General features: G+C 43.6%; 2 protein-coding genes across 2 annotated transcripts in view; one reads left to right on the top strand and one right to left on the bottom strand.

The window, feature by feature from the left end:
- Positions 1-26,360, top strand: part of STK4 (serine/threonine kinase 4) — a 258,859-nt gene that overhangs the window by 106,713 nt on the left and 125,786 nt on the right. The gene's annotated exons all lie outside the window — the stretch shown is intronic.
- Positions 1-26,360, bottom strand: part of RIMS4 (regulating synaptic membrane exocytosis 4) — a 55,075-nt gene that overhangs the window by 19,081 nt on the left and 9,634 nt on the right. Inside the window, exon 2 of the mRNA XM_079321954.1 lies at positions 5,218-5,359. Within this exon, the coding sequence (XP_079178080.1) occupies positions 5,218-5,359 (142 nt within the window). The remainder of the gene's footprint in view (positions 1-5,217; positions 5,360-26,360) is intronic.

Raw genomic sequence — 26,360 nt, 5'->3', positions numbered from 1 at the left:
TAACGTTCTGTGTAGCAATCACACTCATCCATATTGCATGCTAACGTCTTTTAGATCGCATCTCACAGGCAGGAGCCAAGCAGATATCTATCAGCTAAGGAGGCAGGCAGAACTTGCCAATGACCATTACTTTCAAATATTTATGGTGTGCACGAGGAATATGCATCCAACTACTCCGTCCAGGGACTGGCACACAGCCCCTTAACCTGTCAGAGTTGAGCACTGCAGGAGCCTTCACTGGCTGGGATGGTTTTCTATGAGAATCTATCCCTGCAGGACCCAAACCCACCCTAACCCCACCAACTGCACACCTCTCCTGTGCCAGGCAAGATCTCCAACTCTGCCTCTCAACAAGCTCTGTTTCTCTCTGGGCCACTCCACTTTCAGTAGCATTTTTAGCACTGTGACGTGCTGTCTTATGTGCTGTAACACATTGTACTCCGCTCGCGTATCCCATTCCTTCTGCTGTATGAATTCTGCCACTGAAACAGCGCTATAAAAACTACGCACTGAATTCTGTACAAAGACCTCCCCCACTCCCTTCCCCACCTTGCCAAGCTAGCTCCATTTTTAGCAATCACTAGTCATCTCAGATGCACTGAATAAAAGATAGCTACCTGTCTTCAGTGAGCAATTCTGTCTGTTCCCAAGAGGTTGCTGAAGGTGGGATTCACTGTATTTCCTGCTGTAATTACAGCTCTCAAGGTCACATCCTTTCCAAGCTGTGCTGGTCAAGCTTTGCCAGAACAAAAGGATGTGCTGCTGATGAACAGGGTGAGGAATTTCTTGATATGTTAAAGAAATAATCTCCATGCCTTTCCTAGTTTCCATCTCAAAAGACACCAATTTCTTACAGCCTGAACTGATATTAACAACACATTTAATTACTTTTTTTTAAAGGACTCAGATAAAAAAGGCCTTAAAATAATCTGTTATAAAAGTGTCTAGAAGTCTCCTGCCTTTGGAAATAAAAAAAGGAACATTCAGGAAATAGCTGCAACATGAATCTCCTGAATGGGGTATTCAGGAATCAAGTATTTTGGTCATCCTTGAATGCTGATGGATAATTTCTGGTGAAGGGAAGTACATTTTCACGTGGCCATGTGGTCACAACCCAGGCCAGTATTTTCTCCTGCTTCCTGTTAATTGCTCCACAGTGAAGCAGAGAAGCACAGGCAACTCCCCCAGCCTTTGTCCCAGTGTTGGCTCACAGCAGCTCAGCAGGAGAACTGGTACCAGAGACAGAAGGAAGCCAGGAGGTGTGAGATAGCTGTGCTGGTGGCACTTGTGCCAGGCTGTGTCCTGCCTCCTGCCTGGGGCACAACAGGGCAGAGCTCAGGCTGCACTGCCCTCACCATGGAGAAGAGAGGTGACATGGCTTACAACAAGATGATTCCTTGCTGGACCTGCACACTCATCTCAGATAATACAAGAACAATCCTCCAAGTCCTTGTGAGTCACCACCTGCTGTGCTTTTCTAAGGTAAAAATCACCTGATCTCTCCAGAACTTAATCATCTCAGCAGTAGCCAGCAAGAACAAAAACACTATGAGTACCACTCACTAGGCACTATGGCAGCTAGCAGGCTTTAGTTCCAGGTCCATTTTTATCTTTCTGCTCCATTTTCAGAAAGAATAGTCTTTGGCAGGAACAAGTTACATGCAAGTCCAGAATCTACTGCTTTTTTGAATGCTGTACATGGTCTCGTGCAGCTGCAGCAAAACCCAGCCAAAACAAGATGTAGATCATGCAAGAGCCAGGATGGAGCTGAGATTCTGCTGAATCTCACAGGGCTGTTTGTGAGTTATTCCTATATTCGGAATTGTATCCTTGCAGCAATCCTGGTGTCCTGAGACTACCCCATAGGCACTTACTACAGTGGGCAACTGTTTTCTCAAGCAAATCTTTAATTACAGACATAGAAGAAAACATTCACTGCTGCAGAGATTTGTAACCAGTGCTAAGATTGTTCCGGATGAATTATGAATGGAAACATCTGTGTATGTGAAAGCACAACCAACCTGCAGCAGATCTGCTCTCCAATGACAGGGGAAGGACTGACAACAAGGTTAGAGAGCACAGCACTTCCATACCCTGTCTGAGGGCAGACTGTGGCCATAAAGATTCCCAAAAAAAGGGAACAAAAAGGTGGCAGTGCTGCTTGACATCTATAGAGATGAAAAAATCAAGACCCAGAAATGAAAGATCACTCCAAAATAGCAGGTAAGTCCTAGAAAGTGGGAAAAAAAAAAACAAACAGTCTAAGAGCCAGTGTGTTGAGAGGAACAACTCAGGAGACACAGCAAGGGCTTGACAGATTGTGTCCCTTGTCCTCCCTGCAGCACAGACCCAGCCTGGCTCCAGCATCTGGATTCATGAGGCTTGGTGCCTGCATGGGGTGGTGAGAGCATGAGGGAATGAAACCTGGACATGGGAATAACTGAAAACAGTTTTGTTCAGAATCAGTATTTAATTCTCCTTCTACAAAGTCTCACCTTGAGGTTCATTATATTCATTTCTTATACTAGCATACAACCACTGTGCAATAGAAAATCTGGCTAAGAAGGTTGGAGGATTTTTTGTCTGGCAAAAATTTGCATGAAGCAGTGTGTTGACAATGTCAGCATTTACTGGCATGCTGTATGAGCTTTAGTTCCAGGAGATCCATAATTTAACCCAGCTAGTCTCCAGTATACTTCATCTTCAGGTAAAGGGAATATTCAAAAGAAGGCATAGCATACCTCAGAGGTATACCCCTGCATAATAAGCCTCCCCATTAAAAAAACTGGATTTTCTGCACTCTGGAGGTCACATGAAAGCAGCATTGCTTAAAACCATGCACTTCAGAATATTCTTTGACTGTGATACCTTGCACTAGCACAGAGCAGCTGTGGCAGCTGCCACCAGCTCCCTGCAACAAACATGAAAAAGCACTCAGTGAGCAACACTTTAAAAAAAGCAGTTTGTATGGCTGAGGGAAGGTATTTAGGCATGTTGCAGCAAAGTTTCACTAAATCTTTGATCAATTCAGCATGCCATCTTCAGAAGTTGTCCCTTTAGTCCTCAAATTGATAAGAATTTTTAAAACACAGGAAAGTTGAGAGGTTTTGAATCCATCTTCTTCCAGGTGTGAACACACCAAAGGGATGCATGGGTGGAAAGAACTAGAACAGCATTGCCTAGCTGAAAAACAGGGGCTTGACAGTCACTGGTGAAAACTCTCTGACCTGGGAGTATCTGCACCAGTCACAAACCCAGCTTTTATTAGAAAGAAAATCAACTCGCCACAGCTAACAGAGACATATGAATCTTCATTCAGCCTCTCTGGGAAGACAGCTACAGCAAATGAGAGAGGTCAAGAGAAATCTGATTTAGGAGAACACATTTCTGTTCCTCAGAGCTATTCCCCAAACAATTCCATTCTTTGCTGCAGGAAAAGAAAGCAGAGAAACTCCCCTCCCACCATGTTTCAAGAGAATTGAACCCTCTTAGCTCTTTGTACTCTCAGCCCTGTTTGCTTATCACTTGTGGCTCAGACAGATAGCTGCAATTCCCACCGGGCTCCCAGAAGAGATTAATTATCCCACCTAGGAACAAAGCATCCAGGAACCACTTAATCACAATTTCAGAGAAGAGAAGGAACCTCCCCATCCCTGGCCAAGGTGCTGGCAAGGATGTTCTGGCAGCATTCAAGGCTGGAATACCACACATTAAGAATGTTCTAATAAAGGCAATTGGACTGCAAGACAGGCTTTTCCTTTTTCTGTTGAGTGACACCTACATGTCACCTGCCTCCAGGATGAGGCAGCACTTGTAGGGGTGCAGTATTCTGTTGGCAGAAATACTCCCCCTCTGCTGGTGCATGCATTGAGAGGACACAGACCATTCAGGGAATTACATCCCTTCCCAGGAGCTATGTAAATATTAAAAGGAAAGAATTTTGCTCTGCACAAAAGCAGATTCTTGCTCCCCCACTGCCCAGGAACTGAACTTAATCACTAATCCTCTGCATCTAGTAGTGGAGGCAGAACTCCAAGGCACAGGACTGTGCTGGTGTAGCAGGAATATTTCCCTGGAGACAGCAGCTCACAGAAGAGATAAGGTACATCACAGCTTTGGAGTGACAAGATTGCTATCGCAGTCTGTGCCTCATTACTATTTTGAACCTTCAGCACAGATCTATGATGCCTTTCCAGGATTAGCCTACTTCTAAAGCTAAAGAAAGTCTCTCTTAATTTACAGCCTGTTACTTATTTAACACCAGAATCACATTAATTGAGAGTGCCTTTGGACTATCTCAGTGCTTTAGCTGTACAGTGTACTTGGAATATCACACAGGAATAGAGAGAGCATGCAGAGTGGTGCCAAGTGTGGTCCTTGCCTTAATCAGAACACCTTTTAGATATAGAAACATTCTGGTGTCACACCTAGAAAGCAAAAAATCGGATGGTATGTATTGCCTTCTTTAAATACTGTGGGTTTTTTGCTTCCAAAAATTCCCATGAACAGTCATCTTAAGTAAAATTATTAAATTTCCATATATGGCTTCAAGTAATGGAAATACAAAAACCAGAACTGGAGACAAGTCAGGTTCCAAAGTTCTGGCCTAAAGATCCCCTGCTTTGCATTCTGGTATAAAGTCTAAATGCAATCGTCTTGTAGTTTCTCTTGGGGTCAAAAATCTTTCCTGAAACATTCTTTTAGGACATTGTAACTCAGATGAAATAAAATAAAATTTTTTATCGAGGTATACTCAGGTACCAAAATCCATATTTTGATATCAGAATTTTGCTATGCTATGATGTATTTTATTACTTTCACCCTTTTCAGCACCTTGAAACTTCTGCCTGCCCCAAATCAAAGGGCTATTTTGAAATAGGAGAAATGAACTATTGTGCAATACTAAAAACTACTGGCTTTTAATTTACGAGCAGTAATGAGCCTCTGCTATTGACCCTGAATTACTCATCCAAAGGCAAAGCAGTTAAAAGTAATGGGTATCTGCTTCAGCTCAGAGTAATGAGGACACTAAAAAAAGTATATAAACAGTCAAGTAAGTGCCAGCTATGCAGAGAGATCTGCTCTAATTGGATGGGCAGTACACCTGCAGCACAGGCAAGTCAGAAAACACATCATCCATCATGCAGGAGGAAAATTAATAGGTACAGGACCAGTGCATCCCATGAGTGATTACCCAGCTCCCTCTGGATGACTTACTTTCCCTCTGATCCATAGCTGTTCATGCTGTCCTCGATGGACTCGTGGCTGGCTTGGCGGACGGTCCTGCTGGGCATTTCCACAGCCAGGCCAGTTTCTGTGCTCCTCTGGATGGCTCCTTTCAGTCTCCGGCCATCACCATCTAGGAACACAAGGGGAGAAAAGGCACTCAGCCCCTATTCCCAGAGCCTCCTGCACTGACAGAGCCAAGGAGAAGCAGAGAAGTCTTTTGGAAGACCAGCCTGGCATCTGTAACACAACATTTCCCTTACTCAGCCCTGCTTCATCAGCAGCTCCTGAGCCACCTCTGGAACACACTCACTGCTCCACTGTGCCAGGCCCAGCAGGTACTCTGAGCATGCACACCCTCCCTACCTACTCCAACCTTTTGTACCAATTAATTATCCACTGAGCAGGCAGCCACACCAGCTGGCTACACCCAGAACTGCCCAGTCAGGGAACACAGGCACAGCTGAGGTCTACAGCCTGATGCCTCCAAGCCTTTCCCAAATCCCATGTTGCTGCCTCAGGTTGTGTGGAGCAGCACAAAGAGTGAGAGGTCCTGGTGGCCACTGAGTGAGCACTAGAGGTGCTGTGAAAGCAGGAGCCCTCCCAGACTGGCCACAGGGGAATAGCTGGGCCAAATGTTCCCTGGTGGCAGCAGGAAGGCACCAGCAGTGGAAAGCCCTGGAGAGGACTACTCCCCTTGGTAGACGCCCTCAGCCACAGCACAGAGGGAATTAAGTAGGTTCTGGTTCCTCCTGGGTGCAGTCTTCAGAGGCTCAGCCCTCTGAAATTAACAGCTGCTATTTTCATCCTCCATCTCAAGCAGTCTGTTTCTCAGAACAAACCATGTTATGTAATGAATATGTAATGAATACCATTACTATTAATTGCTGTAGCTGGTGTTAGGAAGCTCCAGATTTCATCCCACATAGTGCACTCATCCTGAAACACATCTGCTACAAGTTTTCAGAACAAAGTAAAATTATCTAAATCCTCTAAAAATGCCCAGTCATTACCCTGGATTCAGGCAACAAACCTCTGACCCACAGGGCTTCCAGAAGCCTTCCAGCTTTTTCAGTACCACTTCCAGAAGAGAAATGACCCAGCTACTGAATTTGGAGAATTCAGGATTGCCAAACATTAAAGAAAGCAAATCTTTCAAAGAATCACAGGATGGGTAAGGTTGGAAGGGACCACAGTGGGTCATCTGATCCATCCTCCCTGCTGGAACAGGGTCATCCTAGAGCACACTGCACAGGATTGCATCAAGATGGTTCTGGAATATCTCCAGTGAGGGAGACTCCACCACTTTTTGGGCAACCTATTCCAGTGCACCCACACATTGAAGAAGTTCTTCCTCATATTCAGGTGGAATTTCTTGTGAATCACTTGCTGAACTACTTTGGAAATATGAGGGTATCTGTAATAACCTGCCTAAAATACACTGTTATTTGTAGCAGACTGCTTGACCTAAAATACTTTTCTTTAGATCTTGCTGTGAAGAGGAACTTCAGAAAAAAAATTTCGCTAAGATATCAGAAACACTTCCTATCCAACTTCTCCAATTATATCTACACAGAAATACAAAGATAAAAATTCTCCCATAAATACAGCTGTAAAGTACCTTTTCCTAGACTATCATGAGATTTCCAGCTGGGTAAACGTGCTGGCCCCAGGGCTCTGTACCAGCTGCTGTCCCCACATATGGTGCAGCCTGTGTACACGTCCCTGTGAGCTAAGGGGATCCAATGTGCACGTTCTGGGTTAACATTAACTACAGTTTGTACTGTTTGTGTGCCTAGAGCAATGCATAAAGTACATTGTATAAATCAGGAAGTTACACAAATGTAAAACATATTTCTCATGTGCTTTCAAAATCCAAACCTTCAGGCAAGAATAACAATATGGGCATCAACAAAAGCAAAGCTTGGTGAAATGGCCGTGCCTATTCTCCCAACCAGTGCAGAGCAGCTCCCTCTGATGCACCATCTTTAGCCCTGTGCAGCTCTCTGGAGCCTCTGACAGGGTTTGTAGGTTCCTCTGAGGGCACAGCCCACAGCCATGGGGGCAGAATTGATGGTCCATTTCATTTGTCTTGCATTCAGCTCCACAAACAATCTCTGAGTCACCCACACGCACCAGTGCCCATCCCTCCTTCACGTGTGCACTCAGAGCACTCATCCTCCTGCCCTTTGAGCTCAGTCCTCTCCAGAGCTCTGCTGGCAGCCTGAGTCAAAGCATCAAATGACAAATGTAGGAAACAAATTAAAAATGCCCCATTGCCCAGCCAGGCAACATCAGTTTTAAAAAAATCTCTTCTTTCCCCAATCTAATGAGATGTGCCTGGAGACACTCAAAATTAAAAGACTGTTCATCCACAGCTGGCAACAAACGAAAGGCTGGGGACAGAGCTAGGGTTTGGAGCAACACAAGGTGCTTGCTCTATTCTATCAACCATGTCCTGACTGAAAGCCAGGGAAATAAAGCAGAAGGGCCCAAAGGCAAGGAAAGGCAGCACTGCAGGAGCACCAGGGCACTGTACCAAAGATTTAGCTGGCACTGGGCAAGTTCAGCTGTAGAGCACCACATGCACAGCTTTCCACTGCTGGGTGGGTCATTTTCTAGTAGTCCTGACTGCTTTTACAGAGTAATAACTTTTAAAAATTTTGAAAAAAATAAAAAAAGAAAGGAAAAAATGGCAAAAGTTTAATCGTGAATCGCTGTAAAACAAGACAATGGGAATAAAGAACAAAAATCCTTTGTTCCTTCCACTTCCAGACAGAGATGCATAGCAGCTCCTGCATCTTACAAATAATCTCTCATTATTCTGGAGATTCTCCAACCTTTCTCCCTCTACAGTCTTTTTTAGCTGAAAGTTTCCTTTGAACAGAAGAGGAATAATTTGTTTTGCCAAAAAGGCAAGTTCCCAAACCACAGCAGCCACAGGCATGACTGAAACAGGGTAAGAGATCACCACAAGCACCAGAGATGCCATCAGAAAGAAGATATAGGTTTCTAAACTATTCACTCCCATCAGCTGGGAGGAGCACAGATCAGGGATAGAACACCTGGAAAGGAAATAAATATGGATGACACTGCACTTCTCATCTATGAGCCAAAAATTTTCACAAGCAGCAGTCAGCTATCATTAACCTTCTCTGGTCAGTGTGGAGCACAGCATAGGGGCTGTGCCTCCTCCCCTTCCTGAAATCTTTGTGCTTTGACACCTTTGCCAATCAGAAGGTAAATGATATGCATCTATGTGGGTGTTGCCTGGCAAAATCATTTGTCTTAATTTGTCAGTGGTATCTGAAACAAGTAAGAGCAGTATCGACGTTTTCTGCAGCGTCACCAGATTTATTCCCTGCATCTCTTCCAATTAAGCAGCAAATAACAGAGGTTAAGCAGTCAGTCAAGCCTGCAGCACAACACATCACTAAGAGAGGATTTTACTTCAGGACGACCTTGGGAAGAAGAAATGTTTTGGTCAGATACCCAGGATGAAGATACACAGCACCTTGCTGACGCCAACAACCAGAAGGGCCCAGCAGCCACTCTGCCAAGTTCCCAGCGTTGACAGGTGCTTCGATTTTGCTCTGCTCAGCCAAACAATTTATGTTTGGCTAAAGAATATCTTCTAAAGCACTATCCACTCTGGGTTTGAAGATACTGAGAGATGAAGAATCTGCCATTTGCCTGCACAGTTTATTTTACTACCTGACATTTAGAGATGTGGCTTAAGCTTGCCTGGTTTCAGCTTTCACACATCAGGTTTTTTTAGTGCCCTGCTCCACCCCAAGAGCTGCTTTGTGTTCTCACTATAAAGACTTTTCTGCAGTGCAGATGAGTTATCTCTCAATCTTATTTTGACAAGTTAAACAGATTGAGATCTCTCTGTCTCTCATGCTCTGACTTTTTTTTTTTCTCCTGGCCTTGAATCTTTATAACAACCTCCCGATGTTTTAAACACTCTTCTGAGAACAGAACTGGAGCCTGCATTTTAGTGCAGAAACACACACAGAGGTAAAAATCAGCTTGTACTCTCATCTTCACTACTTCTGCTGGTGTCTCCCAAGACCACAGTAAACTCCTGGTCACATCACACCTCATCTGGAGGCTGTGCAGTCCCTTGTCTGTTCTGCTGGTATGACCTTGCAGAACATTATATTAAAAAATATGTAAGAAAACTAATTTTATTTGAAGAGAAAGGAAGCAAAACCCCAGACATCTTTATACAGCTCACCCACTCTCAATACTATTTACTCTGTTTCTAATGTCCACATGGCCTGTGAATTAAGTGAGGTTTAAACTCATCCTTGCTTCAAATGAATTGAAAACACTGAGCACCACCAGTCCTTCAAGAAAGCCCTCCTGCCTTTGAGGCTTTCCCTTTGCAACTGCTTTTTGATATGTGAAGCAAGTTTTTAATCCATTTATCACAACTACATTTTTAGGGTCATGTTGTTCTAGGACAAAACCCCAACATACTTATTATATTACCCAGATATCTGTCTTCTAAAACTTGGAGAAAAAAAAATTCTCACAAGACCCATTTTCTCTACATTCTTCTTGACTGATATTAATTATATTCCATAATTTTCTTCATTATTAATTAGGTCTCATTATCATGTTTCCCCTAATCTTTGAACTATGTTAGACCAGCCAACCAAAAGTTCCTTCCAGACAGCCCAGTAATGAACAAAGAGGAGCAAGGGGAGCATGCAGAGCAGAGCACCTTTTGGAGTTTCCCTTAACTTTCAGCTGTCACCCACACAAGAGGCAGCTTTTTTCAAGGATGGTGCCACTCCCATGGAAGAGCTGCCACCAAGAACTGGATTTGCCTGAAATCATGGGGATGGGAAAAATAAGAGCTTTGCTGCTCCCTTCTCTCCCCCAAGGAAAGAGTGACCACTTCTCATGTCCTCTTCTTCATCATTCCCACACACAACTCTTCAAAGCTCTTCCTCTCTGCTACTGACAGGGCTCTCCATGCTCAGAGGCCAGCAAGTTTTAAAAAATCTATGTGAGTCCTGCAATAGCTCATCACAAGGTCATGATTATGTAATTATTACTCCTACACAGAATTACTCTATGGTAGATGTTTATTGATGAAATTTCTGAGAAACAGAACATGCAACATGCCCTTCTCATTGTTATCCCTACACTGTCTCCTTTCTTGTCACTTCCTTTCTGTCCACCCATCTTTCTCTTTTACACTTTGTTTTCAATTTTCTCCTCCTTCACAGTTTGCTACCATCACAATAAGAAACCATCATGATACATGTGCTACAGACCCTCCTGTACTTTAGAATTAATTGGTATTGATTTAGCCCTGAGATTAGGCATTGACTGAATTTCAACTCAATCAGCTTGGCTCCTAAATTACCCAATGACTTCCAAGCACAGAGCACATGGCACCCAAAGCACATGGACACCCAGCACCAACAGGAGCCACCCCAGACACCAAGGGTCTGGCAAAACAATGTGGGCAGCTGTTATCCTTTCACAAACTTCAGCTCCAGGTGTCAGCAGGAAAATCAAGAAGGGAAATCAGTTGGATGCTTACTTCCATTTGTTTCTATTGCAAAGCTTAGGAAAATACAACATTTTGTATTTTCCAAGAAAGTTAGTCCAAGCTTGAGTGAAGAGATTGCATCCCCACTGCTCTTCTTACCCAAGTGCAGCAGTATGGAACAATTCCCAGTCAAACATGCTGCAGGGCATCAACCTGGGCAGGCTCTGCTCTGGATTCACACCTGAGCTCCTCAGCTCATGAATCGCCTGCTTTGCTCCAAAATACAAACCTCCACTTCTGAAGCATGAAGAACTGACAACTCCAGCAAGGGAACACAGAAAAATCCATCTGGCAGAGTCAAGGAAGCCTTCAGAGCATATTGCAGATCAGTAAAAAGCAGAGAAAGGACAGGACACAAGTGCCTGCAGAGGAGATTTGCCCTGAGCTATCTCCTTTCAGTTCATGCTGAATCTGCCTGCTCTACCCTTGGCTCAAACATAGGCTCACAAGCCCTTTCATTTTCCACAGGCAATAACTTCACTTTTTGGTTTTGACCCTACGAGTTTTTTCTAGCTTTCTTCCCCATGAAGATCTGCCTCTGAGAAAAGAGGAAGCAGGTCAGTTTGGGGCTGAAAACAAAGGGAAAACATCAATCATCTATTTGGATATTATCACCTGCTGAGGTGAGGAAGGTTCCCAAGTCCAACAACTGGCCTTTGGCATGTCTGTGGGCAAAAAGCAGCAGAGGGGGTCTCAACTCAGCACCCCAGACTGCTAAAGCACTGACCATTTCACCTTCTACCTATTTTCAGGTACTCTGAGAAAAGAGCCAGTACATTAACTTCTCCACTTCAAACTTTGTCACTGCATTGTTGCTCCTGAAGTGTTTAAAAAAAAAAAAAAAAAAAAAAATTTCTGTTTAGTCAGATGCTGACTCCCCATGACACGTACTAAGACTTGTGTGCCATGAATCAGTTCTGAGATGAATAAAAATTCCATTGTTCAGCTTCAAAGGAGAAAAAGAGAAGTCTTCCCACAGCCTTGCATGAATACCCAACACCTGTGACAGCCTGGCACACGCTGAGCTGTTGGCTGCCAGGGTGGGCAGCCCAGGCCCCTTTACAGGGGGATCTCTGTTCAGAGCAAGCCCTGATGCTCTCCTAAGGGGCTGCTTCTGCTGAGGAAAAAAAAAAAATAAATACTGGATTGTCCCTTCACAATGCAGTTTAACAAGATGAACTCAATCTCATCATGCCTGGCAAGCCCTGACATCCTGCCAAGCATTCCCTATATCAACATCCTAATGGAGTGTGAATTATGAGCACCTAAAGAGAGGCAGTTTGTACTGTGCTCCAGAACATGCCAGGCTATCATCACAGCCTGAGTAATCCACCAGAATGACAGAAAATGGCTGGGGATAAGCAGGGGCACTAATCAGGCTGTATGCTTCCTTCCCCTTGCCCTAGTTTCAGACACCAACAAAATCACACCCTTTCTTTCCAAATTAAGCACAGAATTTTTATGGGATGGAAAAAAAAAATATTTCAACATGTTAATTCTTAATCTGTGGAGGTTAGGTACATTCACAGGGTTAGGAAAGTTCAAGCAACTCTTCTTGTGAGAGCCAGAAAAATAGTAAAATTAGCAACTACTTGCACTGCTGTTACAGCTACCAACTCCAGCTGAATGCAGAGCAGGGCAAGGACACCCTGCCTTGGATGGAAACCTCTGGAAATGCCAATGAGACACCAAATTCCCACTGCAGCACAGCCCCAGTACACCCCACTGCTCCTGATCCACAAGGGTATTTTAGCACAGAAAAGCTTCCTGACATCCTGGAGCTCAGACTGGCCTGTCCTCACCCACACCTACAGTGCTGACACCCATACCCAGAGGTGTGGATGTCAAACCAAATCCCCCTGAACCCAGAGGTCTCTGTTCTTCCCCCTTCACCATCAGGAGAGGACCAAAAATCATTCACAGGGTTATTTTAATGAACAGCCTCTGAGCCTGCCTTCCCTAGTTCCCCACAATCCAGCCCAAACTCCAACTCCTCAGACACTTCAAGCAGCATTTTCCCCTCCATGCTGGCCTAAGCTACAATTTGGTTTAAATCCAACTGTGCCTTTATTTAAGCAATTCTCCACCCCAGTAGATGTTATCATGTCTTGTGGTTTGGCTGGGCCATGGGTAGAGCATCAATTTTTTCTTCCTTTCTTCATGAGCTCCATTTTCATATTTTAAACATATTTTTTCTCCTCCTTTTGAGGTTAAAACCAAACAGATCCCATGATGCTATTTTTACTTTTGACCTTTCTGATAATTCACCTATAGAAAAAAAATTTAATGGCCAACATTTTAATTTGAAAGCATCTAAAGAAAAAATTCTGCAACAAACACGCAGCCAGGAAAATCACTAGGAAAATTTTTCCTTCCCTGTCAAAAAAAAAAAAAAGCCAACAGCCAAAAAGGCAAACATGTATGTTCCACTGTCAATGACTTTCAAATGAAGTTTTTGACTACCATAAAAAATTGCTTAGCTTTTCACTATATAAAGTTGCAGTACCATAGCACTAACAAAAATGTTTGGTTCTTTCAGAGTATTTCATGGGAACTACTTTGCAGCTAGACCCAGCTCTTCAGAATTCTTTCCATGTCTCTATTTTGTTTGTAGCAGCAGGATCTAAATAGCTTCATCTGATGGCTGCTTTTGCATTTTTATTTTTATAAGAAAATGGAACACACTGCCCCCTTCTCTTCCCCCAATCTGCCAGGCTTTGCAGTAGAGTCTGATTAAATGAAATGTCCATAGCCATCCAGAAAATTCACTGCTGTAATATTCCTGCAGCAGCCTAGCAATGAAACCTGAACCCTGCCCTGTCTGTAGCCCAGGTCTCCTGGGACAGACAGCACAGAACTGCAGATGCTGCTCCAGTTGGCTGGGACAGACACATCCCACATCCCTCTTCATCCTTCTTCATCTGCAAGGGGTGATGACTTAAAAATGTAACCTTACTATGGTATTTACAGTGCAACAAACACAGTTATAATGCATTCTCATTGCATGGCAGTTAGGGGATTTAATCTTTCCACTTCTTAGATTTTGGGTTTTAAGTCTTACCAAGAGTTAAACTCCCCTCTGACATCAGCCCACCTAAGAAACCCTGCAGGTCTGCAGTCCAAGTATGTACCAAGTCAAGGAAAATTTAGCTGATGGGCTCAGAGAACATGTACATTTGGCACAGGCAATTAATTTAACTGCTTTATTTAAATTACTACACTCCCTAGAAAGCTGAGGGAAGTGTCCTACATCGAACCAACAACCAGTGGTGTTCTACATGTTCTCAGTTCCAAACTCTTAGAACTTTGCCAGCCATCAAGATAAGAGTATCAGGAAAATATTGAAGTAGAAAGGTGAGTGGCTGGTTAGTGGACCAGCACCATCCCAGGGCTTTCTTTTTGTAAATTCACAAGGAGAATTAGAGGTTGAGCCAATTTGTGTCCCCATGGCTGGAAGTCCTCCAGCAAACCAACTTAAGTTGTGAAGGCCAGGTAAGGCTCTCTACTTAATTACAAGAGAGTTGAACCAGAGCAACCGAATGTCCTAATTCTGCCATCCATCCCACACTATTAATAACTGAGGATGTTACTTAAGTTCAGGTTCTGAAATATGAATGAGCCTGAGCTGCAGAAAACCTCTTGATTTAGAAAAAGATCACAAAAATGAGGTGAATTCACAAAAATAAAGCTACTAGAAAGAGCCATTGTAGAGAGGGATGACGTGAGATGAAAGAGCTGCCCTGCCTACACTCCACTAAGCCAAGAAACTTTGCACGAAGCTGCTGTGCCCTTCTAGCTCTTCACTTGGTAACTTTTGGGAAGCAAGCAGGGGGAAAAGTAACTTCAGCAACCTGTTTGCAAGCTGTGCTTTCCTCCTGGTCATGAGCCTCCTGAAGCCACCAAAATCTCCCAGAGGTGCTGACACACCTTTCTGTCCCTCCAGATGCTCAGCTCCAGCAGTCTGCTTTCATCCACAAAGTGAATTTTAAACTGAGATTGTGTCAGGCCTTTACTTCCAGGGGCACTAGTTTATGTCTCTATACCCAGAGCTACCTTTTCCAGCATTTTTTTGCTCTGCACATCTTAGACTTCTCCCCCAAATTTGGCTCAAACTAGAAAGTATCTGCTATATAGTAATGATGGGAAGAGGGTCAAGACAGCAGTTTAAGCACTGAAGAAATATTTGCCTCCCTCAAAATCACAGCTATTAGACAGCAGGTAAAGTTTTGTTTTGGTACAGACAAAATTCAGAGGAAGCAGTGACAAGGCCATATTTATAATGAGATTTCTTCCCTTCTCCTCTGTCCTATTGATGCTCTTTCAGGAGCGAGCAGCTTTGTTGAGACCACGTGTGTGTGAGCATAGAGAGCAACAGTCTTGGCACAATGAATGAGTCATGCAATCTTTTGTTCACTCGTTATAAATACAATTAAAAACACAGCCCCATTTCCTTAACAGCCTCAAAGCCACAGAACCCTGGAGTCATTCATAAAGTAGAATCCTGGTGCAGAATTGCGTTTAGAACAGCATTTGATTTGTGTTTAGCTTGGGTTATAATTACTTCATCATATTTTCCTTAAGGAAATGAATGATCAAATTCACAAGGAGTTGACTTTAATTATAAACACTGCTTAATAACTTATGTCCATTTGGAAGCAATTATTTGATCCACTGTGGAAGCAGAGGGTGGGGGGGCAATGATCTGGTTTCCAGAGAAGTTAAACAGTTTCAGGCATTGAGTGCCTAATTCCAGACAATCTCACCAGATGCTGCAACTACATGTGTCAGGCTTCACCAAGGATGCTTTCATGAAACACCTGTAGCAAATGCTAGAGGAAGCAAGCCAGCATGTTCTTCCCCTCTGATTCTACATATTGCTTTGACTCACATGGAGATATCCTGTGACAGGACCATGGCTATGGAGCATCTGTTGTGCCAGGCAAGTAACACAGCCCACCACAGGTGCACTAAAGGGAACCCTTTTCTTCCCAAATGATACCAAGGACTGTACAAAACCCTCTGTTTATAGCACACCTGTGGTGCTGAAGGGAAAGCTCAGAGAGTGACTGCATTTCCCAAAAGGCTGCAGCTGGATCCACTGCACTCACACTGCCTCTGTCACATAGATCCCTTTCCAGGATCAAGGTTCTGGATCAAGTGGCAGGTTCTGCTTGGGTGGTGTGAAAGGAGAGCACCCTGGCCTTCATGATTGCAGTAATTTCACTGCAGATATCTCATGACAGCTGGAAGGAAAGGTCAGGCTTCAATGCCCAGAAGCAGGACAGGAGCAACAGCTCCTTACGATGCTAAGTCATTCACAGTGACTAAGAAATCAAAGTGAGTTTGTATCACTGCAAACAGCCCTGCCAATCATACATCATAAGTATCTTCAACTGGGGACAAGTCAGGCCGTTACACATGGAAAACATCATCCAATACCAAAAACAGAGGCACTGCAATTTAACTAGCAGACACCTAAGAAAAAAACATTCAGGCAAAATTTTCACAGCCCAAAGCCTGAAGAGACACATGCAAGCTCTCATCTGAGTGACACACTCTCCCACAGATGAACATGGCAGACACATAACTGCCTCCTACATCTGCTTGCTGCATGCACAAAAGCACCACTCAGATAGAAAAACATCCCAGATTATTTGAAGTCTTTTGGGAAATTCAGTTCACCGTTTGTCTATGCAGAGTATTGAGCTTTCAATAGAGGAGAAAAAGCCCTTTGGCCAGAGCTGGAAAATAAACATAACATGTTCATCTCTGCTGAAAGATACTGCAGAATGTGGGAAACCAACCAAAATATCATGCCTGGCTGCAAATTACTGAGGATGGAAGTGAAAAATCATCAGATTAATACAGATTAATTAATACAGAAGATTCATACACTTTAGGAACAACATCAAAATCCCATTTTCTCAATTATCAGCAAGAAGATGCAGTAAGAATCAGTCCATTGTGAAGAAGAGGCACACCAGGGTTCAATATTGTATTGATGGAATTTGAATTAATCACTCACAGTGAACAACAGCCACACACCAGCACAGCACCCTGAGAAGCAATACCTGTTTGCAGCATGGCTACCCCACGGCACATACCTGGCAGAAAGCTCACCAAAATCCCATGATCAAATGTTTCTGAACAAATTTTGTAAAAGGAGCAAGGATTAAAAATGCTTCAGAGTGCCCTGCTAATCCCTCTCTACTATGAGAGCAGCAAAGAGAACAGAAGAAGAAGCAATTGTGATACAGCCAGCATCAGCCTTGTAGGCAACACTGACAGTTCAGTGAGATCAAACATGCATTTAAGGGCAGTGTGTGAGTGAAGAAAGACTTTTAATGTAACCACAAAAAAAAAAAAAAGTTTGATGGGAATCTCTTTATAAAATGTGCAGGCAACGACTGCCCAACAGGAATGGAAGAAGGTCAGGAGAGGACACCGTGCTTACGAAGCACCTGCATCACTGTCACTTCCTGCCCTCTGATACCTGCAGCTAACTTTCATGTTTCTGTTCTCAGATGTAACAACTGGGCTGACATAAGGAAGCCCTGGGATTTCTCAAGATGTTGCTGGCAAGGTCAGAGCAGTACAATCCCCTCCCATCACCGCCTGTGCTGGGAGCACTCTGTTTCACTCTGCTGTACAGGAACTGTGCCAGTGACCTGTGCCAGCCACCCACCCCACCTGGCTCCACCTTCACACTCATTTCAACAGGGAAACAACACAAGGAGGTAGGACTCACAATTATGAAAGTGAACTTGAAGGTGAGACCCTCAGTCCAAACCCATTCACAGTCTCTGATCACAAGTTACAATTACAAATCGAGCTCAGGAGTGAAATAACATCCTTTCCTCCTCCTCCTCCTGCCTGCAGAGACAGGAGTTCAGGGCTCTGTTTCCTTGGCAACAAAAAAGAGCATCACAACAGCCTCCTCGCTAGCAAATGACATACGAAAACGTGTCATTTTTTCCTCTCCAGTGTCTTTTATCACCAGGGAATAAGTCTGAACTCAGAACTCTCCACTCAGCAAGAATGGAAATAGATATCCATTTCTGCTATTTAAAATGCAGTATCTTTAGAACCTTTAAGCTTGTCCAGAGGTAGGTAACAAGTAAGGGATTTTCATTTATTAAGTGAAAAAAGAAAAAAACCTCAAACCCCTAACCTTGCTGAAGTTCACCTTTTAAGACAAATTATAGAACTTAAAGAGTTTGGTGAAAAAAATGCAGCTCATAAATTTATGAGCTGCATTTTAGATTCTGTTAATATTCACTTTTGAAAAGCATTAGAAATGAAGATTACAAATTTAATAATGCAACACATGGGAGGAATTATCCTCCTCCCCATATAAAAAGGCAATTTGCTCTTGCCTATAAATTGACTTTCTATTACTGTCATTAAACCAGCATAATGTGCTATAATTAGGGTCTGCCCAGCCACAGCTCTGTGGCAACCCACAGCCAGGAACTCATCATGCCAATTTTAGCAGACACCCTCATGAGGCAACAGGGGCAGTGGCACTGCTGGGCATCTCCTCACTGCAGGACTTTGGGGTACTCATGGACATTTATGAGGGGTCAAAAGGAAATTGGATTAAATCAATGAGGAAAAAATTCAAGACTAGATAAAGTCTCTAAGCCACAAGTCAGTGGAAGCTAGGCCAGCATTCTAAGGAAGCATCCTTAGACACCTTGCCATCTCCCTGACTTTCCCCAAATACCTTGAAAGACACAAAAATCTCTTACTCCTTCCCTTTTGCCACAGACTCAGACTGCAGTAGTTTCCCCAGCCCTTTCCTAAGCTGCTTCCAGGTTCTCCTCCTCTACACCTTGTGCAAACTGGGTGTCCTGCATGGTCCGTGCAAGCCCTGTCCCACCTATAGAGTACCTGCTGCTCCCCTCTCACTCAACATGCTCATGTCTAATTCCACATGTGTCTGGACCATCAGGGAAGATTTTGCAATGCCCATATGAGAACCTACCAAGCAGCAAAAGCACTGAAATCTGCATTCAGTGGTTTCCTCTAACAGGCAACTACATTTAAACAGCTCAACTGAAGGAGCATTAAAATTGTGCTGGCAGACATTTACTGTCCCATTTCCCACAGCTTTTTCTCCATCTTTAAGTTACTGATGGGCTGTGACATGCTGAAATAACAGAAATCTCAGTAACAGAAACCTCTTTGCCACTTCTCAGCACTAGCATCATTCTTCCCTTTCACGAGCCATGTACCTAAACAGCTAGATGTTAATTCTGTCATCTATCCTTTTTTTAAGCTACTTTCACTCATAGTTTATGCAGCAGGCAGACTTGCTCACATTTCAGTTACTTCTGGAACAAATCTGAGTGACTAGAACTGAGGGAGTGAGTTGACAGCATCTGCTAATGGTTCTTGCTCTTCTTTTGCCTGTGAATTGTCCTGAGTTTTAAAAGGAAAGAAGTTGGTACTTTTTCAAGATGACCAAAGCATCACTGGTCAGTGCATCCCCCAGCAGGTGCTCTGTGCCTGAGGAAGCAGGCTGGCAGATCAGCCAGGCCAGCACTGCACCTTCAAGCACCACTGGCCAGCTTTGACAAGTCGTGCCCTTTGCTCCATTAAGTCAGGTCTTAAGATTGCTGGATGACAGCCAGTCCACTCAAAAACTTCTCACTTACCCAAATGTTCATTCAAAGGAGTTTAATGGTTTGGAATTAACATGAAGGGAAGTTGTAATAATGAAAGCAAACCCATTTGCAGGTCTGACACATGCACAGAAAGCACTCTGCAGCCTCCTGGTTTAGTCTCCCAGCTGAAGCGATTTTTAGGTCAGAACAAGTGTGGATGTTTGGAGTCTGCTTTGTCCTTGGCCTGTTTTGGAGAAAGTGTAACATTTTGCTTTTGCTCCAACTGCACATCTTCATCAGAGAAGCCACAAGGCCACACTTGATTTGAAGTCACTACTGGATCCTATTCCTCTGGATCCATGAATGACTAGTACATCCTCCTATCACATAAGCCATATTCCTGATTGAATTGTCCCTCTGTTGTACCCATTCTCCTTAGTAATTTCCTTTTATGAAGCATGGCTTGGCCCTTCTGAGTATTACACAATATTTGTCTTTGCCCTGTATTTTCTGCTACGGATACGTGACTTTTCCCTGTATTTTATTGTCATGTGGAACAGCTTTCCCTCTCAATAGTCACAGCTGCTTAATGAATTCAAAGTGTGACATTTTGTTTTCCACGGTGAGTTGTGTGAGAAGTGTAAACCGTGGCTGAGAGATGAACTAGAAAACACAGAGGGCACTGAGCCCTTCCCAGCCAGACACAGCATCTCAGCAGCACCCATTGCACAACTCAGCTTTACTCAATTAACTGACAGACTTCACTAAACAAATCAAAATGTCAACTTCAGGAAGTATATACAAGCTTCTATACACAATACAGTTTCACAAGCCCCAAAGATATTCTCCTGTGCTTGATACTCACTGTGCTATCCCACCTGGACACTTGGATGTTTTGCTCAAACAACAGTTCCAGGATCCAAGGGGATTCAAAGCCTCGAAAGACTTTCCAGAGCACTGCACAAATTTCTCTGATGTCGCCCACACAGGAGGCTACAAATTGGCACCACTAGTTGTCAACATTTTGTTTTGATCTTCTGGCAAACAAATCCACCCTCTGAAATGTTTGCAGGATGCTGAGATAAAAAGCAGCAATGAATAAAACCCAAAGAAGTTTGAAGGGTTTATTTTTACCAAGTAATCAATACCTTCTGGCAATCTTCCTCCAGCTCTAATAATACCAGTGAGGACAGTGACCCTTGGCAGATTTTGTACACTGCCCTACAAACATTATCTAATTAACCATCACAATCCACTCCTAGAAAAAAGAAAGCATGACCTGAAGTTCTTCTACAACAGGAAAGAAAGAGTATTGGGAAGGGCTACTGATAACAAGGTCATAGTCTGGGAGTTCTATATCTTGCACATGCAGTCCAACCGTGCTGTTCCTCAGGAGCCAGCTCCAGGGAAATGGTGTGCTTGTCACACAATCTGTGCTTAGCACAATGCTTGGTTTCACCTAGCTGGGAGGAAGCACTAGGACAGCACCCAAGCCAACTCATTAATAAATCAAATGATAATAAAGCAGTTGGAGAGAGATGAATTATTGAAATCAAAGCAACTTAGTGCTCAGAGACAATGCTAAACTCTGTAGGCTGGGAGTCACTGAATATGGAGCCTGATTTTCCTCAGAACAGCTTTACAGACACACTGCAAACTGCCAGTCCAGTCCACCTGTACCACTGCTCAGAAAAGGATTCACCATTTAGTGGAGTGGTAATATCTTGATGCTGATCATCAATATTAAAGATGGAAGAGGAATCTCAGGTCATCAAGCCAACCACAAAAGCATCTCAGGGGATGCTCACTTAAACCAAGTCTAAGAAACAGGTCTAAACCCAGAGTCAGCATATGTGTCAATATAAATCTAGGTCTGGGTTCTTTTGAACAGAGTATTTTTCTATCACTTTGGGGCAGCCATTAGAGAGTCACAATATTTAGTCAACCTTCTACTTCTACAGTCATTAATCATGCACCATTTAACTACTGGTTTGTCATTTACTCTCTTAATCCTTTTAAAATCCTTCTGCTTATTTTCACATCTTTTTTCAATCCCATTCTATGTGTCTTGCTAATTACACTCCTTAACTGTCATAGGCTGTTTCAACAGGCATGTTGAGCCAGACGTGGTTTGATTACTTGCTGTGTTATGTGCCCAATGAATTGTTTGCTATTGAGATATTTAAAATATAAACAGTGTTACTGGAAGATGATTTATTATTTATTTTTTATTATCTGGACAGCTGTCTGTAACTCTAGGGAGGAAGGGCAAATGACCATTTAACAATGTACTCAAAATCAAGACTTCCAACCTTGCAAAAAAGAAAAAAGAAAAAAAAAGGCCTAGGGTTTCCATGTTCTCAAATATGGACTTTGCTTCCTTGGCAGACAGCACTGCTTTCAAAGGACTGTTATTTTCAATGTTGCTGTGTCCTGAGCCAACCTTTCCAACTAGTCTCAGAAGACTCCATCTCCAGAAGTCTGCATATGACAGCTTGAGAGTCACAGGCCATCAAAAGTAAGGTCACATCCAAATGAGAGATGCCAAAACCTGGAGACAGATGAATGAGACAGCAGACATCACCTGAAAACTTCAAGATAAGGGAATTATTCATGGCCAAAAGGAATAGGAGAGGTATTGTGATATATATGGGAAAGATGGAACTAAGGGAAGCAGGTGGCCAACCGTGATGGAACAATTGTCAGAAATTCCCAGAGCTCTGGAAATGTCAGCCCAGCTTTACATGTCCACACATTCACTTCCAGTGACAAGCCTGACTACACAACTTGACATAGAGCAAATGTCACCCTGAACACTTCCTCTCCTGAATCTCAGTCTTCATTTCACTTCTACAACCATGCTCTGACCTGCCATGCTGGGGATGCAAACCTTAAAACCACATGTATGTAATGAAGAGACGAGTTCACAAAGAGCCTGGAAGAATAACCAACTCATTCAGCCTGAGGAGAGCTCACAGAGGCTGGAGAGGACCATTATGTGCCATCATTGTTAGCTACTAATTCAGGATCTTCAAGGATAGGAAGAACTAAATGCTTCCTTCTCTTCCATGCCCATCTCCTCAGATATGGCTATCAGCCCACACCAAGGAAAGCGTGCAAGGCTCAGAGGGGAGCAGAACTCCCTGCACTTGATACACCTTGAAGAGTTCTGTCTAGGCATGGTTTGCCACACCCATTGAAGCCCAAATGTGCAGCTAGAATAGGTGAAGGAACAAATACTGTCCAAGACATCATCTGCACTATGTCAGAAGGTTGTGCAGCTTTCACGTGCCAAGAAAAATGCCATGCACACCATAATCCCCAAATACACTCACATCATGCAACCCCATTAGATCAGCAGCTCCTAATTAATTTAGAGTATGGATCAGCCCTCAAACACCTTTTGCTATCACTAAGACCTACTGAAAGTGATGAAGAGGAATCATTATGCATAACACCCTCAAGAACTTGCTGTAAAAACATTTGGCAGCACAGGGAGGTTCCTTTATGGCATAATCCATTTTTATATACACCTAATATTTTCAGGTTTTCAACTGATTGTCAAGAGTGTTTGTAGAGGCTGTTAATGAATCTCACTGCTAAAAGCAGTTACAATTCTGTAGCTATTAATACAACGTGACATCAGTTATATCAGCTTCTGAGTGAATCACAGTTTGCAATCTTGTAGGTGTTCGATAGCTGTTGTCACATCCAAATAGAACATTGTTAAATATACTCCAAGTCTGTCCTAGTTCCACAGCTCTTTTCCCCCCTTCTGCACTGCAGTCTTAGTGGACTGAACACCTGCAGGTCTGAAGAACTAAACAGAGGAATGTCAAGAGGAAAATCAATTTGACTGTTAGACCACTCAGATTAGCAAGTTTCAAAATGTTCACTCTTGACTGCAATTTCCTCTTAAATCTGATGACTGTAAGAGGTTAAGAGAACAGGTCTCCAAATCTTTTATGATGTCTAAATCCTTCAAGATGTACTTGTATCAAGATGTCAAGGTTTTATTTCTTCCTTGTAAACTGAAATAAAAGGCTGGTAATCTTTCTTAACATAGTAGTTTAGCATTAAAGCCGGCAAAATCCAGTTTTCAAACCATTAACTGAGTATTAACTGAGTAGCAGATGCCAAATATTGCTTTAATCTGCATAACTGAAATTCACAGAACACTTCTGCCTTGGTCAGCTTGTATATAAAAGCACATTCTTAGCAGAACTGGCATAAGCCTGTGAAGTCATTAATATTTTGCTCAGTGAAACATTTTCAGATCATCACGTTGTCCCTGCTTCAGGATTTCAGCGCCCCACCAACACTTTTCATGCAGGTAGTACCTTGTATGGGCCATCTTTGGAAATCCAGCCTTAGAGCTCCAGAACAAAGATGTTTTTGAAAATATACAGCTTTCTAGATTTCAGAAAATTAAGCAAAATTACAGCCTGAAATAAGATTTCCTGATTTTTGCACTCACTCTGTCCAACAAGCTTGCTGCCTTTCTGCAGCAGACAGCTGCAGTGAACAGGCTGTGAAAACAGTCAAATTCACCAAATAAAATGGACTGTGGATAATTTGCCTGGTATTATTCCTAGAGCAACAAGCCAGATTTTGTCTCAACCAACCATGCAATACTTCATAGAGTGTTTTAGTAGGTAAGCCAGGCAGTACTGAGACAGAAATAGAAAAATATTGAAATAGGGCCCACACGATGCCAGGTTTAGAGGCACTTGGCTTGGATTGGGTCTTGGGAAAAACTGAGTTTAGGACACGGCAGTGACTCCTGTGCAGGAGCAGTAAAAGCATTTCTGCAGAGACTGAGCAGCCAGGTCACAGGAACAGACTTACTCCTGTTACTAGGCAGATGCCAGGAATTCAGTGGAAACAGATGAAAAACAAGTTTATAGAATGATTAACTTGGGACTCTGGCACAACTCAAAGCAGAACACTGGGCAAGATGGGAGAGCTGAGAATTATTATTGTGAAACAGTCCAGAAGTGGGTCCAGACAAACAGAGATGATTAAAAAGTCAAGTTCTGCTCTTTCCCCTAGCCCAAACAGGTACTTTCCCAAACCTCACATTTACCCTCTCAGACCCTTTAGACCAGGTGTGAAGATTACAAGCTCTGGGTTTTCCCACATATGATTCCTTTATGCTGCAGCACCATTGTGTGAAGAAAGCTTTGTTGTGTACCCAGATACCTGGAATTGCACATCCACACAGGGTAGGCAAATCCTTAGTGAAACATCTCTTTGCCATTTGCAGAATCTTCACATGCACAATAACTAATCCCAGATGTCTCTCCTGATCTAATGAAATACCAAGCAGAAGTGAGAAACGTGCACTGGTGGAAGGTCCACAGGCTGCCATACAGGAAACATCTCCACCTCTGTTATTTCTTGCCAAGGCTCCAGCTTATATTGAGAACAGGTTTCCCTACATCAAGGGAAAAGAGCCAATAAACATGTGTGAAAAAACCCATGCTACTAATTTTGGAAGACATTACCTGGCGGAAATACAGAAATATAGGAAGACAAGGAGAAAATAAACCTTGGGGAATACTGAAAATCCTGGTGGGACACAGAGGTAGCAGTAAAACTGAAATATTTTTAGGCAGCCCCAAAACATTGATCAAACACGATGAAACCTCCAGGTGGCCATGGAGGAAACTCCACCCAAAGGTGTGAGGCAGCTGCCCAAAACCAGCCCCACAGCCAGCCCTGGAGGGCAGATGCTGGGAAGGGAAGGAGGGAGCAGAGCACTGCAGGCTGCAGATGGACATCAGCAACAGGCTTCTCTGGGCTGAAAGGACTGGTCCCAAAACAAAACCAGAGTGCCTTCCCAAAGTGAGTGATCTCAGAGCTCCTGACAGGAGTGACAGAGGATCAGGATACCTCGGGTGCCAGGCAGGACACAGCTACTGCAGCGACCATCTGATGGAGGGAAAGCTGCTTCCCGAGTGCAGCACAACACAAACCCAGGTGCTTTTCAGCCCAGCCACGATCCTAAGAGTGTTGCTATGCCAAAAGAAGGAATCTCTGCCTTACTTAAGACACCCCAAAGCCCAGTGAGAGCATCTCCTCCACCCTCAGCCCCATAACTGAAGAAATGCACACGATCCCGTACCACAGCACTCAAGCCCCAGATGGAGGAGGAAAGTACATCGGCGCCAGCATGCGCTGACACCCAGTACGAGAGCGGTGTCATGGGATGTTAACGTTGCCATGGCAATGTCCTCATAGCACGTAACATTTTGACACTGTCTGTTTTGCGAGCGGCAGCACCGATGTGGCAGCCGGCAAAGGCAGGAGGAAACGGCGGCTCGCGTTTCGCCACGCTTGTTACCGCAGCCGGCAGCCAACTCAAACTGCCTGGCCATTGGAGTTTGACCAACCTGGCAGCTCTGCTTCCTAAAGTGCACGAGGAAGCTTTTAACTGAAAGTGTTGATAAATCACCCTGATTTAACACACGCGGGCTGCCAGGCCGCTTTGGGCACTGCCTGCCCTGCTTTGCACACCAGCGTTTCCAGTGCTCCCCATCGGCTCCCCTGAAGTGCAGATCCCCGGGGAGGGTCTGCCCTCTGCTCAACCAGGGCAGCAGCCTCAGCCCCCCTCCTGCAGAGCTGTGGGCGATTTTCTGAACTGACACAGCCCCAAATCCCATTCCCTTTCAACAAATACCAGAGACCAAAACTCACAGGCATTTCTGAAAAAGCCCAACTTTGCACATTTAATATTTAAAACAAGCGCTGACTCTTATAGAAACTATGTTCACAGCAGAATGCTTGTTCTTATCTCAAGGTACATTAGATAATGTACTTTTCCTCTTTACTTACATTAAAACAAAAATTCTGTATCTGGAGGGGATGGACTGTGGACTGTGTGATCCACAAAGGCAGATGTGTGGGGATCAACCCACACAAAAATGCCTGGGTTTTTGGCAAACACACCA

This window comes from Erithacus rubecula (genome assembly GCF_903797595.1).
Source record: "Erithacus rubecula genome assembly, chromosome: 18".
Classification (NCBI taxonomy): domain Eukaryota; kingdom Metazoa; phylum Chordata; class Aves; order Passeriformes; family Muscicapidae; genus Erithacus; species Erithacus rubecula.
Note: the sequence above shows the minus strand (reverse complement) of the source record. Positions and strands in the feature narration are given on the sequence as shown.